At 38.7% G+C, this 16,005-nt stretch overlaps 1 protein-coding gene across 1 annotated transcript; it reads right to left on the bottom strand.

The window, feature by feature from the left end:
* Nucleotides 1–9,647: 9,647 nt before the first annotated feature.
* On the bottom strand, nt 9,648–11,683 carry LOC141396763 (general odorant-binding protein 28a-like). The gene is made up of 5 exons (XM_073972401.1): nt 11,581–11,683; nt 10,292–10,367; nt 10,135–10,223; nt 9,929–10,068; nt 9,648–9,762 (listed from the first exon to the last, which is right to left on the bottom strand). Exons 1-5 carry the CDS (start codon nt 11,647–11,649, stop codon nt 9,684–9,686), a joined length of 453 nt encoding a protein of 150 aa, XP_073828502.1. The 5' UTR covers nt 11,650–11,683; the 3' UTR covers nt 9,648–9,683.
* Between the last annotated feature and the right edge of the window lie 4,322 nt (nt 11,684–16,005).

The raw sequence follows: 16,005 nt of genomic DNA, 5'->3' as shown, positions 1-16,005 counted from the left end.
TAATTTTTCTATGGCACGGCTTGCTCTGGTTGATTCCTCGACTAATATGCGTGGAGATGGCGTGCAGCGGTGTGCTGCTTACCTAATCCATGCTGATGATCGGCAATTGCATAGCTATTTCTAACACTGGGGAGGACTAAAGCCTCAAGGGCTTTTACTATGGACCACAAAAACGAAATCGGTCTGTGCGAGCAAAGATGAATCGTACATTCATCTTTGCTCGCCATTCTTTCCTGTCTTCAATAGCGGAACCAACTTGCCCATTTTCCAGACTTCGAGATCGATGTAGATGTCTAGCAACAAGTTGAGAACTTTGGTGAGATACTTGACTCCCGGCTCATCCAGCCGTTTCAACATTACCATGTGGATTCCATCAGGGCCCAACGCTTTGGATAATTTAGCGTTCCTGATGACATTCGCAACATCATCCATTGTAAATTGTGGTGATTCATCCTCGGCCAGAAGAGATCTAATGCGACGTAGTACTCTTCTCTTTGCCCTGTCATTCACCTCTTCGGATCAATCAGCGTAACGTCGCCAAACGTAACTGTGGTCCTATCTTCTTTCTTTCCAGGGTTCGAAAGTGACTTAACCGCTGCCCACCATATACTTATTCTGGCTCCAATGTTACAATTCTTCAGTGCCTGAGGTCACTGTTAATCCCGTCGTCTCTGCTGCAAAATTTGGTCCCACTTCGAGTATTCCACCAATAGGTATATTGCGAGCGGCTGCAGCGGTTGTGATGTCTCTGAACGTCCTTTCTGCTACCCGAATATCATAAGGTTTGGGCAGATCCCTGAAGCGGATATTATTGAACTGTCTGAAACTAGAGCAATTGGCATTCAGTGGTGGTGAAATCGGCGGTCTGCTGCTAGAGACAATTATGGGGAGATAGTCTGACTCAGGTGACGTCATTGTCAGACCAGGTGACACGATCTGGAGAACTGTTACACTCTCCGCTAATTCTGGTAGTGGCGTCTTCATTGAGCTATCAATCGGCTCAGCCAGAAATATACCCCTCTGCACATTGCCGAGGACAGAACGACACAACTCTGATTGGCATTAAAGTCCACCAAGACCCGACGGTTATGAACATCCGAAAGCGGGCTAATTTTGGGTCTATAATCTCGACAGTTCCACACCTGACTGCTGCCCATGTGAGGGTCAGTAGAGGCAGGGTCAAGCGAGATAGGTCTGTATTGAACAGACTGGTGCAGACTCAGCTCGCTGTAGCCATCAGTACGCTATAATCTACAGTTTTTTCCTTACAGGGTTTTCCACGTATGTATGTTTGCAGAGAAGAAAGAAAATAAAGAGAACGAAAAAAAAGAAAATTTAAAACTAAGTTGGACATTTTACATATTCACATCCAACCCAAGGAATAGAGCGACTCAGGTGTCAGTGCTGTATTTGTGGGCACATGAAGAGATACCTGGTGATTTGGGGAGAGTGTTTACGGTTTGGGCACTCTCGTTATAATCTCAGGGGTTTAGGAGGTATAGATAGCTATTCATCTCCGGTGAACTTTTGTATAGGAAAAGTCATCTCCGGTGAACTTTTGTATAGGAAAATTCATCTCTGGTGAACTTTTGTATAGGAAAAGTCATCTCCGGTGAGTTTTTGTATAGGAAAAGTCAACTCCGATGAACTTTTGTATAGGAAAAGTCATCTCCGTTGAACTTTTGTATAGGAAAAGTCACCTCCGGTGAACTTTTGTATAGGAAAAGTCATCTCTGGTGAACTTTTGTATAGGAAAAGTCATCTCCGTTGAACTTTTGTATAGGAAAAGCCATCTCCGGTGAACTTTTGTATAGGAAAAGTCATCTCCGGTGAACTTTTGTATAGGAAAAGTCATCTCCGGTGAACTTTTGTATAGGAAAAGTCATCTCCGGTGAACTTTTGTATAGGAAAAGTCATTTCCGGTGAATTTTTGTATAGGAAAATTCATTTCCAGTGAATTTTTGTATAGGAAAAGTCATCTCTGGTGATCTTATGTATAGGAAAAATCATCTCTGGTGAACTTTTGTATAGGAAAAATCATCTCTGGTGATCTTTTGTATAGGAAAAATCATCTCTGGTGAACTTTTGTATAGGAAAAGTCATCTCCGGTGAACTTTTGTATACGAAAAGCCATCTCCGTGAACTTTTGTATAGGAAAAGTCATCTCCGGTGAACTTTTGTATAGGAAAAATTATCTCCGGTGAACTTCTGTATAGGAAAAGTCATCTCCGGTGAACTTTTGTATAGGAAAAGTCATCTCCGGTGAACTTTTGTATAGGAAACGTCATCTCTGGTGAACTTTTGTATAGGAAAAGTCATATCCGGTGAACTTTTGTAGAGGAAAAGTCATCTCCGGTGAACTTTTGTATAGGAAAAGTTATCTAGAGTGAACTTTTGCATAGGAAAATTCATCTCCGGTGAACTTTGTATAGGAAAAGTCATCTCTGATGAATTTTTGTATAGGAAAAGTCATCTCCGGTTAACTTTTGTATAGGAAAAGTCATCTCTGGTGAACTTTTGTATAGGAAAAGTTATCTAGGGTGAACTTTTGCATAGGAAAATTCATCTCCGGTGAACTTTTGTATAGGAAAAGTCATCTCCGGTGAACTTTTGTATAGGAAAAGTCATCTCCGGTGAACTTTTGTATAGGAAAAGTCATTTCCGGTGAATTTTTGTATAGGAAAAGTCATTTCCAGTGAATTTTTGTATAGGAAAAGTCATATCCGGTGAACTTTTGTATAGGAAAAGTCATCTCCGGTGAACTTTTGTATAGGAAAAGTCATCTCCGGTGAATTTTTGTATAGGAAAAGTCATATCCGGTGAACTTTTGTATAGGAAAAGTCATCTCTGGTGAACTTTTGTATAGGAAAAGTCATCACCGGTTAACTTTTGTATAGGAAAAGTCATCTCCGGTGAACTTTTGTATAGGAAAAGTCATCTCCGGTGAACTTTTGTATAGGAAAAGTCATATCCGGTGAACTTTTGTATAGGAAAAGTCATATCCGGTGAACTTTTGTAGAGGAAAAGTCATCTCCGGTGAACTTTTGTATAGGAAAAGTTATCTAGGGTGAACTTTTGCATAGGAAAAGTCATCTCCGGTGAACTTTTGTATAGGAAAAGTCATCTCTGGTGAATTTTTGTATAGGAAAAGTTATCTCCGGTTAACTTTTGTATAGGAAAAGTTATCTCCGGTGAACTTTTGTATAGGAAAAGTCATCTCTGGTGAATTTTTGTATAGGAAAAGTCATCTCCGGTGAACTTTTGTATAGGAAAAGTCATCTCCGGTGAACTTTTGTATAGAAAAAGTCATCTCTGGTGAACTTTTGTGTAGGAAAAGTCATCTGCGGTGAACTTTTGTATAGGAAACGTCATGTCCGGTGAACTTTTGTATAGGAAAAGTCATCTCCGGTGAACTTTTGTATAGGAAATGTCATCTCCGGTGAACTTTTTTATAGAAAAAGTCATCTCCGGTGAACTTTTGTATAGGAAAAGTCATCTCCGGTGAACTTTTGTATAGGAAAAGTCATCTCCGGTGAACTTTTGTATAGAAAAAGTCATCTCCGGTGAACTTTTGTATAGGAGAAGTCATCTCCGGTGAACTTTTGTATAGGAAATGTCATCTCCAGTGAACTTTTGTATAGAAAATGTCATCTCCGGTGAACTTTTGTATAGGAAAAGTCATCTCCGGTGAACTTTTGTGTAAGAAAAGTCATCTGGTCTCTTTTGGTAATTTGGTTTCCTCCTCATTAATTAATTGAAGGAGACCTATGGTCAAGGACATTCCTATAGGAGTATGCATCTATAGCATCTAGGACTGCATCTGTGTCAGGTTGGTTTATTGCTCGTTTGAGTGTTGCTTTATTATGTGTATTTAGAGGGGGCAATTGTGTTTGTCCTTCCTAAAGTCCCACCTGATGTGGGGCTTTCTGAAGGAAGTTTCACGAACGTGAGGTGGTTAGAATGATTTGGGGAAAGGCATTTCAATTGAGGTTATTTGGTGAGGATTTTTGAGTATTTTCTGGCACTCATGGTGCAGGTAGTATTTAAACGTTTTAGAGTGTCTGAGACAGTTTGGAGCTTCCTTCATTTTGTCTCACTAATAGTAGGTGTACAGACTGGAGCCGCATAGTAAAGTAGTGGGCGACATATGACTTCGTAGATTGTCACAATAGTTTCTTTTTCTTTCCCTCATTTGCTTCCAGTTAGGGCTTTTAGAGCTAAAGTTGTTGTTGAGCTTCGTTTATTGGGCCGACGTGATCATAATTTCCTTTGGCTCATAAACTACACCATTTCCTTCTGGCCCATTGCAATTAATTTGCAAAAAGGTTGCATTTTAAGGATTGGAACAGCAACGACTGGTGTTAAGTGCTGCATGTGCGGCTGTTGTTGGGGGGACTGCGGGGGTGTCTCGTATTCTGACGACGACGACTCACTTGGGGCTGTGTTCACGTAGCATGCAGCAACATAGTCCCTGTCGTAGTCCCTCTCACTGATGTCTGAGGGTAGTGGATGCGGATGTAACCAACTGAACACATCCATATTGGTACTGGACATCGGCTTCCTGTCGACCACAAAGACTTCGGCCTAGCGTTGCCAACAGTTTTTGATCGGAAATCGTCAAATCGTCAACAAAATTTGGAAAATAATCAAAAATCGTCAACATAATCCAAAACTAGGTTTAATTCATAGGTGACCAAGAAGAGAACGACTAAAGTGAGAATGTATCGTAGAAAACACAATTATTGCAAATGTATTAGTAAACTGGTAAGTCAAACACGGTGCTGAACAACAACAAATCAAATCATTTGTTCTCTTTGTTACGCTCTTTCTTGGCATTTGTGTCGTATGTGTGTAAATATCCGAAAAACATCGGCACCGCCGTGCCAAGCAAGAACACATTGGGTTTATTGCGCTTTTTTCGCTGATAGTGTGGTGACGTAGGGGATGAAAGATACCAAGGAACCGTCCTGACCGGCTTTAACATGGTAAAGTCCAGGATTTATCTTGGTCCCTCTCCCATCTCAAGTGGACACTGACCTCCCCGTGGTGTCACCTGGGGAACTGCCTTTAACACCCGTTAAAGGTAGTGAGCTAACATGTGCCGCGCGTTCACCCATAAGAACGTTAAAAACTTGGGTTTGGGCGACGGGCTAGTAACCACCCCCATCCCCCCCCCCCCCCCTTGAAAAAAGCAGCCTACTATGAAAAAACGAAAGAAAAGAAAAACAAACCCCTCTAAAGATGACGACCCCCGCAAACGTTTTAAGGACCATGATCTGCGAATCTGCACCTGGAATGTTCGCACTCTTTATAGAGAAGGTGAAGTTTACGCGCTGGCAGATGTACTTGAAAAGTACAAGGCCGACATTACTGACATATAGGAAATACGATGGACTGGGAAAGATGTCACAACAACACCTAAAGGTGACGCACTGTATTATAGCTGCAATGATACAAAGCATGAGTTTGGTTGCGGTTTTGTAGTTGGTCAGAGGTTAAAACATCTGGTCTCCAGCTTCACCCCAGTGAATGAAAGACTTGCTACAATTCGATTAAAAGCAAAACTCTTCAACATCAGCTTTATCTGCGCTCATGCTCCCACTGAAGACAAGGACGAACAGACCAAAGATATATTCTACGAGCGCTTAGAAGAAACATATGACCGTTGTCCTGCCCATGACATTGAAATTGTTTTAGGCGATTTTAATGACAAAATTGGAAAGGAGAATATCTTTGGACAAACAGTCGGGAAATTCAGTCTACATACTGAAACATCAGACAATGGAATGAGGCTGATAGACTTCGCAGAGTCAAAAAACATGGTAGTTAGCAGTACCAGATTTAAGCATCTCGATATTCATAAGGGCACTTGGCTGTCTCCAGACCAAAGAACAATAAATCAAATTGATCACGTTGTGATAGATGGAAGACATTCATCGAGCGTGTTGGATATACGATCGTTCCGTGGATCAAACATAGATTCGGACCATTACCTCGTTGCAACAAAAGTACGTACCCGTCTAAACGTTGCAAATAAAGCACGGACAGACACAACACGAAAGTTGGACATCGCTAAGCTGCAAACACAATAGATAGTCACAGCATATTCCACTCAACTGACCCAATTGCTTCTCGTCCCGATAACATATCAGCACAATGGCAAAATATTGCCCACTCCATGCAAACAGCCGCAAAATCAGTACTTGGATACCAGAGACCTCCACCAAAGAATCCATGGTATGACCAGGAGTGCCGTGCTGCTACCGAAGAAAAAAATGCGGCATATAGGGCTACTTTACAATCAGTAGCAACGCGTAGCCCACGAGAAAGGTATCGGGAGAAAAGGAGAGAGGAGAAACGTCTTTTCCGCAGGAAAAAGAGAGAGATGGAAAAGAGGGAGTGTGAACAAATAGAGATGTACAGGAGACAGAACGAAATCCGAAAATTCTACCAAAGAGTGAAGCATCAAACTGAAGGCTTTGGTACAGGCATATCCTCCTGTAGAGACCAACAAGGTAATTTGGTAACTGATACAGATAGTGTGCTCAGGATATGGAAAGAACATTTTTTCAAACTGTTGGTATCCGATAGCAGTGAAGATGGCGAAGATACCACAGATCCAATCCCAGAAGATGGTATTGAATGAATACCGCCCAGCCAGGATGAGGTAAGGACAGCAATAAACCGGCTGAAGAATAATAAGACGGCAGGTGCAGATGGCCTACCAGCCGAGCTGTTCAAAACCGGAGGCGACACGCTGATAAGGTGTATGCATCAGGTAGTTAGCACCACCTGGCAGGAAGAATGGGTACCCGACGATTGGAACGTGAGGGTGATAAGACTGTGTGTTCCAATTGCATATAAGATAGTATCTGGCATATTGTGTGAGAGACTAAAGCCTATGGTCAATGAAATTATTGGACCCTATCAGTGCGGCTTTAGACCGGGCAAATCCACCATTGACCAGATATTTACCTTGGGACAAATCCTTGGAAAGGACCCAAGAAATGCAGATCGACACCTTCCATCTTTTCGTCGATAATAAAGCAGCCCTATACGTTCAAAGGTGTTCCAAGCCATGTCGGATTTTGGTATTCCTGCAAAGCTCATTCGGCTTTGTAGAATGACGTTAACTGAGACGAGATCCTCAGTTAAAATAGGAAAGAACCTCTCCGAAGAGTTTATTACCAAAAGAGGTTTCAGACAAAGAGACGGCCTGTCGTGTGATCTATTCAACATCCTGCTGGAAAAGGTCATGCGAGACGCGAAGGTCAAAAGAAATGGAACGATATACACGAACAGCCATATGTTACTGGCTTATGCCGACCATTGACATCACCTTTGCAAAAGTCGAAAGAGAATCTGCTAAAGTTGGTCTGGCAGTAAACGGCGAAAAAACCAAGTTGATGGTAACGACGCGTAATATGTCCACTAACCCCGCACCATCTGTGAATGTTGGTACCTACAATTTTGAGGTAGTAAAGGACTTCGTCTACCTCGGCACCGCCATAAACACAACAAATAACATCAGTTGTGAAATACGAAGAAGAACAGTGTTGGCTAACAGATGCTACTTTGGGCTGAGTAAGCAGTTTAGAAATAAAGCCACCTCTCGTCAAACAAAAGTAACACTTTACAAAACACTGATACTACCCGTGCTAATGTATGGTTCCGAAGCATGGGTACTTGCTCAAGCAGATAAGGCAGTGCTTGGTGTGTTCGAGAGAAAAATTCTTCGAAAGATCTACGGGCCAATCTGTGTTGACGGCGAATATCGGCGTCGTATGAACAACGAGCTATATCAACTATACAATGACATCAATGTAGTTGAACGAATAGAGATACAACGATTGCGATGGCTAGGCCATGTTATAAGAATGAGTGATGATGAACCCGCTAAAAAGGCGTATAAATACGGGCCGGATGGAGGTTCCAGCAGATCTGGAAGGCCAAAGCTTCGTTGGATCGAACAAGTCAAACGAGATATCAGAAAGCTACATATCCCAGATTGGGAAAATACGGCAGCAAACAGAGAGGATTGAAGACTTTTTCTTAGTTCGGCTTATGGAACAAATGTTCTGTAAAAGGCCAGCTAAGTAAGTAAGTAAGTTTGGTCAACCCAATCTCACTTTAAAAACACCTTTCACATGACAATAGTTTTCCCTATGGTTATCGTGTTTGCAATAATACTGCAAGGTAAAGGGGGTACACATTGCCAGCTTAGCTCAAACATCGCTTGATTCACAATGTGACCGCACATGTTTGTCTGTACACGTAAATTTTGGTTGTTGGCATTCGGAAATCGATAAAAACTGTCATTCTGAAACCGCTTAATGAGGGCATTAGTAGGAAGTTAAGATTTTTTCACAACGATATGTATATAAATATAATTCCTATTTGATCTCGAAAACTTTTCAAGGAAGATTTTCATACACTAACAATCCCAAACGAACATTTTCAGCTGATATAATTCGAAGGCGAGGAAAAAATTATGAAAGTTCCGGCATTCTAGATATGTGCCTAAATATAGACCCGTCTGGAAATTGCTATAAAACATTACAAAGGCTCATAAAATCGAGCTTGGAACATTGTTTTCCTTAAAGCCTTTAGTGAAACTTTGGTCAAAAATTAGTTATCATACAAATCTGGCTTAAGTGAAAAATCGTCATTTTGGACCATAAAGTCGTCAAATCGTCATTTTTCAATTTTTGGCCAAAAAATTGTCAAAATAAAATAAATCGTCAAATTCGGCAACACTGCTTCGACATCCTGTCCTTCACATCAGTTTCGTGTAGAGTAGTTTTTACTAGATTTGAGCCTGCCTGTACGTACCATAGTCCTTAAATCATCGACAATGAAAAATTTGCCGTTGCCGCCGTTTTATATTTGTCCAAATGTGAACGTCTTAATCCCGGCCAAGATCAGCTAATCCGATAAAACTTACCTTATAAGCCAATTAAATTGTACTATTTCTGAGCTTTATGACCAAAATGAAATCAGAACTATCATTACTCCCAAAATTAAATTGGGTGTGATGGATGACAGTTCGATGTCATCCAACATTTCCATTACTCTAAATACAGAATGAGTCGTATCTTAATAATCTTGTATCTAGATAATGTTTATTAAATAAAATTATATATGAAATAAATTTATATATAAAATACCAACAAATTAGTTATGTATCTTTCTCAAAGAACGCATAGCAATGGGAAAGATTTGGTTTGCAAGTGCAGTTGCTCGATTTTAGGTAGTGCCAAAGTGTTTCTTTGGACACGTATCTATTTGAGCGAGCAATTGACACTTGGGTATAAAAAGTTTCTTGTTGAAAAACAGGAAACAAGGGAACTGATGAGAGTCTGTGGCGAGATCCGAAACTATAGTCTTCCCTTTCTTATCGCGTCGCCAATTTTCCCCACTAATAAATTAAAGTATTTTAATAAAATATTAGAACAACGACTATGGGATTAAGACTGACTTTTTTGAAAAGCAAATTATAAGTCATCATCCAAAAAAAAAAACGCCAACCCTCCTTATATGTTTACAATGACTTCATTTTTTATTTTTATTTTATTAATTTATTTACTTATTTTTTTAACACAACACCACACATATTTTAGGAAATGTTTTGCTATATCCATTGCACGGTGATTCATCTTTTGATTCCTAATTTCAAAACTTTTCTAAAACAAAGCCTGCAAAGTAATTGGAATTGGGCTGTTGGACACATAACATTTTAAAAATGTTTCAGCGGCATCACATCTGAAAATAGAAAATGCAATACAAACATTTATTAAAATGTTAGGTAATTTACATTATTTATCTCCGATGTTTTTTTTATATTAATTAGCATAATTTAAATGTATACTGTTTGTGTAACCTCCGTCCACCATTGTAGTAAGAACACTCTTTTTAATCGTTCACTTACGTATCTTCTCCAGTCCTGATATGTTGTATACAAATATTGGCAAGCTCTTGCATAATTTTATAAAGTTGCAAATTTCCATATGAAGTTAAAGCAGCCGTGCGCCGAGCCAAATCTGAGCTAAAGGTATGATCACCGTTGAACTAGTAAAATTTCAAACCATATATAAATTAATTTTTATATTTTTGATTAAAAAAATAAATGCTTACCAATTTACACTCATTAAAAATGCATGCCCGAAAACATTTTGCCGCCTGGGAAGTTGCCGGTTTTAGATTTATGTATTGATGGAAATCGGCTAAAATTTTATAATATTTGTAAAATTTTATGCTTTATTAATAAGTTTTATTTTTAAATAAATAATACCTTCTGTAGTGCCGTGGGCAGCACCACAACGCGAAGCAGCTTTGAGTAGAAAATCACCACTACACCATTCTGCAGGCTAAAAAAAAACAAAATATTTCAAATAGAGATTAACCACCAGAAAAGCTTGTTTTTTAGGCCCTGCGATCAGCCAGCCCAACACAATTTGATCCACGAATTCCACTTCTTTATATATTTTACGTATTATAATGCTATATATAAGTGTAATGAAAGATATAGAGGCATTACCATATGGAAAATTTATATACAAATACATATCGCTCATTTATTCAAGGAGTGGCATAACTCAAAAAATGGGTTTTTTGAGTTAGCAATTTCTATTTTTTCTACGACTTTTACTTTATCTTGTGTCCAATTTTCAAGTTAATATCTCTAAAACTCAACGAGTTACAGCTTATTTTCTTGGAATTCGGCATAAATCATCAAACAAGTTTTTTGAGTTTATGAAGCACTAAAACACTTCAAGTCATGCTTGATCTTGCACAGAAATTTAGCACTGATATCTGATCCAACTAGTTATTTTAGTTTTTGTGTAATAATCTTTTTAAATTGGAAAAGTCAAATTTCAATCGGCAACTTAAAACGCGTTTATTCTCGAAACTTGATTTTTTGAAATGTGTCACTCTTTGAGCGATATGTCAAACTTTTGTCAGTGTCAATTATTTGTAGCACCTTTAAAACGATTTTATGAAAACTCTAGATTTAATTAAAGCGTGATACAGTAGTACGTATAAATGCTGACAACACTCATACGCATATGAGTTATTGAAATAAAGTAAATTTTGATACTTTTATAGGGTCGGTTATTGAAAAGTCTCAATTAAACACGGCTTCACATTATGAATGGATGATCATTTTAAACACAAATAATTATAATACGGCTAATACGATTCGAATTCAATTCCATTCGACATACTAAAACTTTTCTTTTCACATTGTTATATAACAAGAATTGAGCAACAAAAACACATTTGTAAATCCGAATATTGCATATTTGACGATGTCATTTATTTCAATGTTGAATTTATGTAATATTTTATTTTGAATCTGTAGATTTGGGTCTATCTACAATTGAAGAAAAGTGGGATGTAATAAAGGAATATACGAATATTTCTCAGAGCCTATTCTTAAATATTCTGAAAATTTGCATTAAAGACAATCGGTACTTTCAATACGACGATAAAATATATAAGCAAAAGAAAGGATTACCGATGGGGTCACTGGCTAAAACCTTTCACAAAAATTTAAATATCTCATATTCATTAACTTACCTTGGTATAGAATCCACCTCGAACTAAGGTCACAAAGGTAAATATTATTCCGTATGTTATGATTTTCATTTTTTTCGCTTATTTCCTTTTCGTTTCTAAAAACGTTTTCGACTCCTCAAATAAACGTTCAAGACACTTCATTATATAAACGCTTTTGTAAATTATTGTGTGTCCAACAAAGGAAGCGATTGACGTATTTGTCACTCTTAATTATCATGTAATTGTCAAAATTATCTTCAAATTATTTGTAAAATACTGAACTCATTTAATCAATGTTAAATATTTGTAATATCAACACTGTGCTACAGTTCGAAGGTAATGCAGTTTCTTTGGGAAAGATAAAAATAATGTGAATCCACATTTAAATGTAAAGAGACTGGCACAAATTTACTTTACTTCCCAACCTGCGATAAAAATCGATATCGGCAAATATCAGCGACAATTCAGCAAATTGTCTCTAAACATATTATATTTTAATATTCTAGCAATGTTTTTATACCCTCCACCATATGGAGGGTATAATTAAATTCTTCATTCCGTTTGTAACACATCGAAATATTCGTCGGAGACCCTATAAAGTATATATATTATTGATCAGCATAAAATTCTATGTCGATTTGACCATGTCCGTCCGTCCGTCCGTCTGTCTGTCTGTTGAAATCAAGATACAGCTCGCAATTTTAAAGATAGAGAGTCAAAATTTGGTACAGAAGTTTTTATTACTTGCAGGATGGTTGGTATTGAAAATGGGATATATCGGTCTACGTTTTGATATAGCCCCCATAGAACGGTACCTCCCGATTTTCGGTATTTTGAAGGTTTTAGCTTCATTAACCTTCCAAAATGGCTAAAATTTGGTACGTAGTCTTCTTTAGGGGTATAAAACTATCCCCCAGAATTTTGTCGGTATCGGTCCACACCTTCATATAGCCCCCATAGAACGGTACCTCCCGATTTTCGGTATTTTGAACGTTGTGGCCTCAATATTCCACCGTAATGGCTGAAATTTGGTATTTAGACTTTGTTGGGGGTATAAAACTTCCCCTTTAAATCAATGTCGTGCTTTGATATTGTTAAAGTTACGAAGTTTTTCGGCAATTCACACACACACGACCCGAACGCAACGAAAGAGCACAAATGTTCTGATTTGTTTTTGTTTTGCAGCATGCGCGCATACAACGTTACTAACACACTGTCAAAAGTTGCAAATATTGAGAATTTTGTGTGCCCTCTTCTTGGTCGGCTGTGCTTCAAATCTGTCGGTATAGGTCCACGCCTTCATATAGCCCCCATGGAAAAGTACCTCCCAATTTTTCGTATTTTGAAGGTTGTCTCTTCAATATTCCACCAAAATGGCTGAAATTTGGTATATAGTCTTCAATGAGATATAAAACTCTTCGCCAGAAATATGTCTGTACAGGTCCACGCTTTCATATTGTCCCATTTCTGACTAAAATTCGTCGGTATAGGTCCACGTTTCGATATAGCCCCCATAGAACGGTACCTCCGGATTTTCGTAATACTGAAGATTGTGACGTCAATATCCAACAGAATTGGCTGAAATTCGTTATTTCGACTTCCAAGAAATATAAAATATTCCAGAAGAGTATTATCAGTACAGGTCCACGTCTTCCTATATCCCCTTAAGCTTACTTCTTGATTTTCGGTATTTTTTTAGTTTTAGCCACATTCTCTTACCGAAATATAGGAAATTTGGTATTTAGTCTTCTTTGAGCCTAAAAACTTTCCGTCAGAAATCGACGTTTTAAAATAGCCCCCATAGAATGGTGCCTCACGTTGTTTGACCGAAATTGCTGAAATTTAGTATTAAGTCTTCTTCATACAGAAAGGAAACTAATTAATCCATTTTACTTCAATACAACTTGTGGTGGAAGGTATAACAAGTTCGGCCCGGCCGAACTTAACGCCGTTCTTACGTGTTCCAATTTATAACGGTAATTAAGAAAGCAAAACATAAGCATAGGATTTATTCAAGAGTTTAAAAAAGAGTTTAAAAAAGTGACTTCTTATGAGTAAAATAACTAAAAATTTAAAGTATAAAACTATTTATACCCTCAGCATTTATGCTAACGAGGGTATATACACTTTCATACGGACAAAATGTGCCTCATCGAAATAATGGTTTTAGACCCCAAGTATGTTTGGACGAAATGTGTTTCAGACAATTTGGAGTCGATTTAGCAATGTCCATCCGTCTGTCTGTCTGTCCGTCTGTCTGGCTGGCTGGTGCGCACGATAACTCTCGAACGGAGCAACCGATTCGGTTCAAAATTTGGCTTTCGTAATATTTTGACCAATCTTAGTTTAAGTTCGAAGATGGGTTATATCGGTCCACTCCTTCCGGTACCTCCACCACAAAAGTTGAAAAATGTTAGGAAAATTTGTGCGCACGATAACGCTTGAAGGGAGTAACCGATTTGGCCCACACTTTGTACATCGTGAAAGTTCTACCAGACTTAGATAAAGCTTAAATATAGACTCAATCGGTCCACTCCTTCGGGTACCTCTCACACAAAATTTCGGAAAAGTTCAGTTTAGGACCTGCTCTCGAATCGCTTTGATTTTTGTTGTAACAACTTTTATTCCCTGTCCCCCATACGACGGTACAAGTTTCATGAGGGGTAAGTCCATACTTCCTGAGAAAATAGTCTGAAAGGTGCAAAAAAACCTCTATGACACCGTGTGTAGTGGTTGGAACGCAAGATAAATCTCGAACGGATCTGCCAAGTCGGTCCAAAATTTGGACTTCGTAATATTTTGTCCAAACATAGTTTAAGTTCGAAGATAAATCATGTCGGTCCACTCCTTCAGGTACCTCCCTCACAAAAATTCAAAAACCTTCGAAAAAAATATGCGCACGATATTTCTTGAAGGGAGTGACTGATGTAATCCATACTCTGCACATCCTAATATATCTACCAGATATAAATTAGGTTCGAATATGAACTATATTTGTGCACTCCTTTGGGTACCTCCCACACAAAATTTCGGATAAGTTCACTTTAAGACCTGCTCTCGAATCACTTTGATTATTGTTGGTTGAAGCGATTTGCATTCGCTACCTCCATTACGACGGTAAAAGTTTTTTTCAGAAGCAGGCCCATATTTCTTGGGAAAACATTCCGAAAGGTGTAAAAAGCCCTATGTGACCATATGTGGCTCTCGAACTGTTCCAGCGATTTGGTGCAACATTTGGTCTTCGTCATATTTTATCCAAACTTAGTTTCATGGGGCAATACCGGTCCCCAACTTCCGGAACTTCTCCCCAATATTTAAAAAAATGTCGCTAAAATGTTAGGACGATATCACTTGAATTGTGCAACCAATTTGGTCCAAACTTTGGATCTCCTAATATTTTGTCAAAATTTAGTTTAATTTCTAAAATGGCCCATATCGGTCCTCCCCAAGGGTACCTCCCCATCAAAAGTTCAACATTAGTGTTAATTCCTAATCCACTTTTTTGTCGGCAAGTTCAAATGTTGAAAAAGGGCCACAAAATTCTGAAGAGACGCTTAATACATTCTATCTGTCCGTAGATGAAAGTTTCAATTCACATTGGCTGAGGGTATACCTCTGTTGTTGTTGTTGTTGTTGTTGTAGCAGCATATAATGCTGGGTTGGCAGCCGCTGGCCGAAACACTTTTGGTTTCGGGTCAATCCGGTACGTAAGAACCCGCTGCCGTGGGTATACCTCTGTCGGCAAAGCCGACTGACACATAATACATAATACCAGCCGGAGACGGCGTCTGACCACTGAGAACCCCATAACCCAATTTAGCCTGAGAATGTAAATAAAATATTCAATGAACCTGAAATCTGACAGTACCGTTATATGGGGCTATACCAAAACCTTGACATTTCTTCACACTTTTTCGTGAAGAAAGTTTTTCGACTACTGGAATCTCCAAATACCAAATTACAGCCAATACGAGCCAAAAATGAAGATAAAAGCTTCAAAACACTTGAAGTCGGGTGGTTCCGCCGTATGGGGGCTATAGGAAAAACAAGACTAATATTGATGAAAACTCCAAATAACAAATTGCAGCCAATTCGGGCTAAAAATGTAGATAAAAACTTAAAAATACTTGAAATCGGCAGGTACCATTATATGGGTTGCTATACCAAAACATGGACCTATGTCCACAGTTTTTCGTGAAGAATGTTTTTCGACCACTGGGATCTCCAAATACCAAATTACAGCCAATACGAGGCGAAAATGAAGCTAAAAGCTTCAAAACACCTGAAGTCGGGTGGTATCGCCGTCTGGGGGCTATAGGAAAAACAAGTAAGAACGGCGTTAAGTTCGGCCAGGCCGAACTTGTTATGCCCTCTACCACAAGTTGTATTGAAGTAAAATGGAATAATTAGTTTCCTTTCGTGTATGAAGAAGACTTAATACTAAAT

This window comes from Musca autumnalis, unplaced genomic scaffold, assembly GCF_047663935.1.
Source record: "Musca autumnalis isolate F117 unplaced genomic scaffold, ASM4766393v1 scaffold_3, whole genome shotgun sequence".
Taxonomy (NCBI): domain Eukaryota; kingdom Metazoa; phylum Arthropoda; class Insecta; order Diptera; family Muscidae; genus Musca; species Musca autumnalis.
The sequence above is the reverse complement of the archived record's forward strand: the minus strand, read 5'-3'. Positions and strand labels throughout refer to the sequence as shown.

What these genes read in the sequence shown, in the direction of transcription:
- LOC141396763 (XM_073972401.1), bottom strand. Translation starts at nt 11,649, where the DNA reads ATGAAAATCATAACATACGGAATAATATTTACCTTTGTGACCTTAGTT. An exon ending in TGCCCACGGCACTACAGAAG is followed by an intron (nt 10,224 to 10,291) that starts GTATTATTTATT and finishes ATAAAATTTTAG; the next exon opens with CCGATTTCCATCAATACATA. An exon ending in TTTTTAATGAGTGTAAATTG is followed by an intron (nt 10,069 to 10,134) that starts GTAAGCATTTAT and finishes AAATTTTACTAG; the next exon opens with TTCAACGGTGATCATACCTT.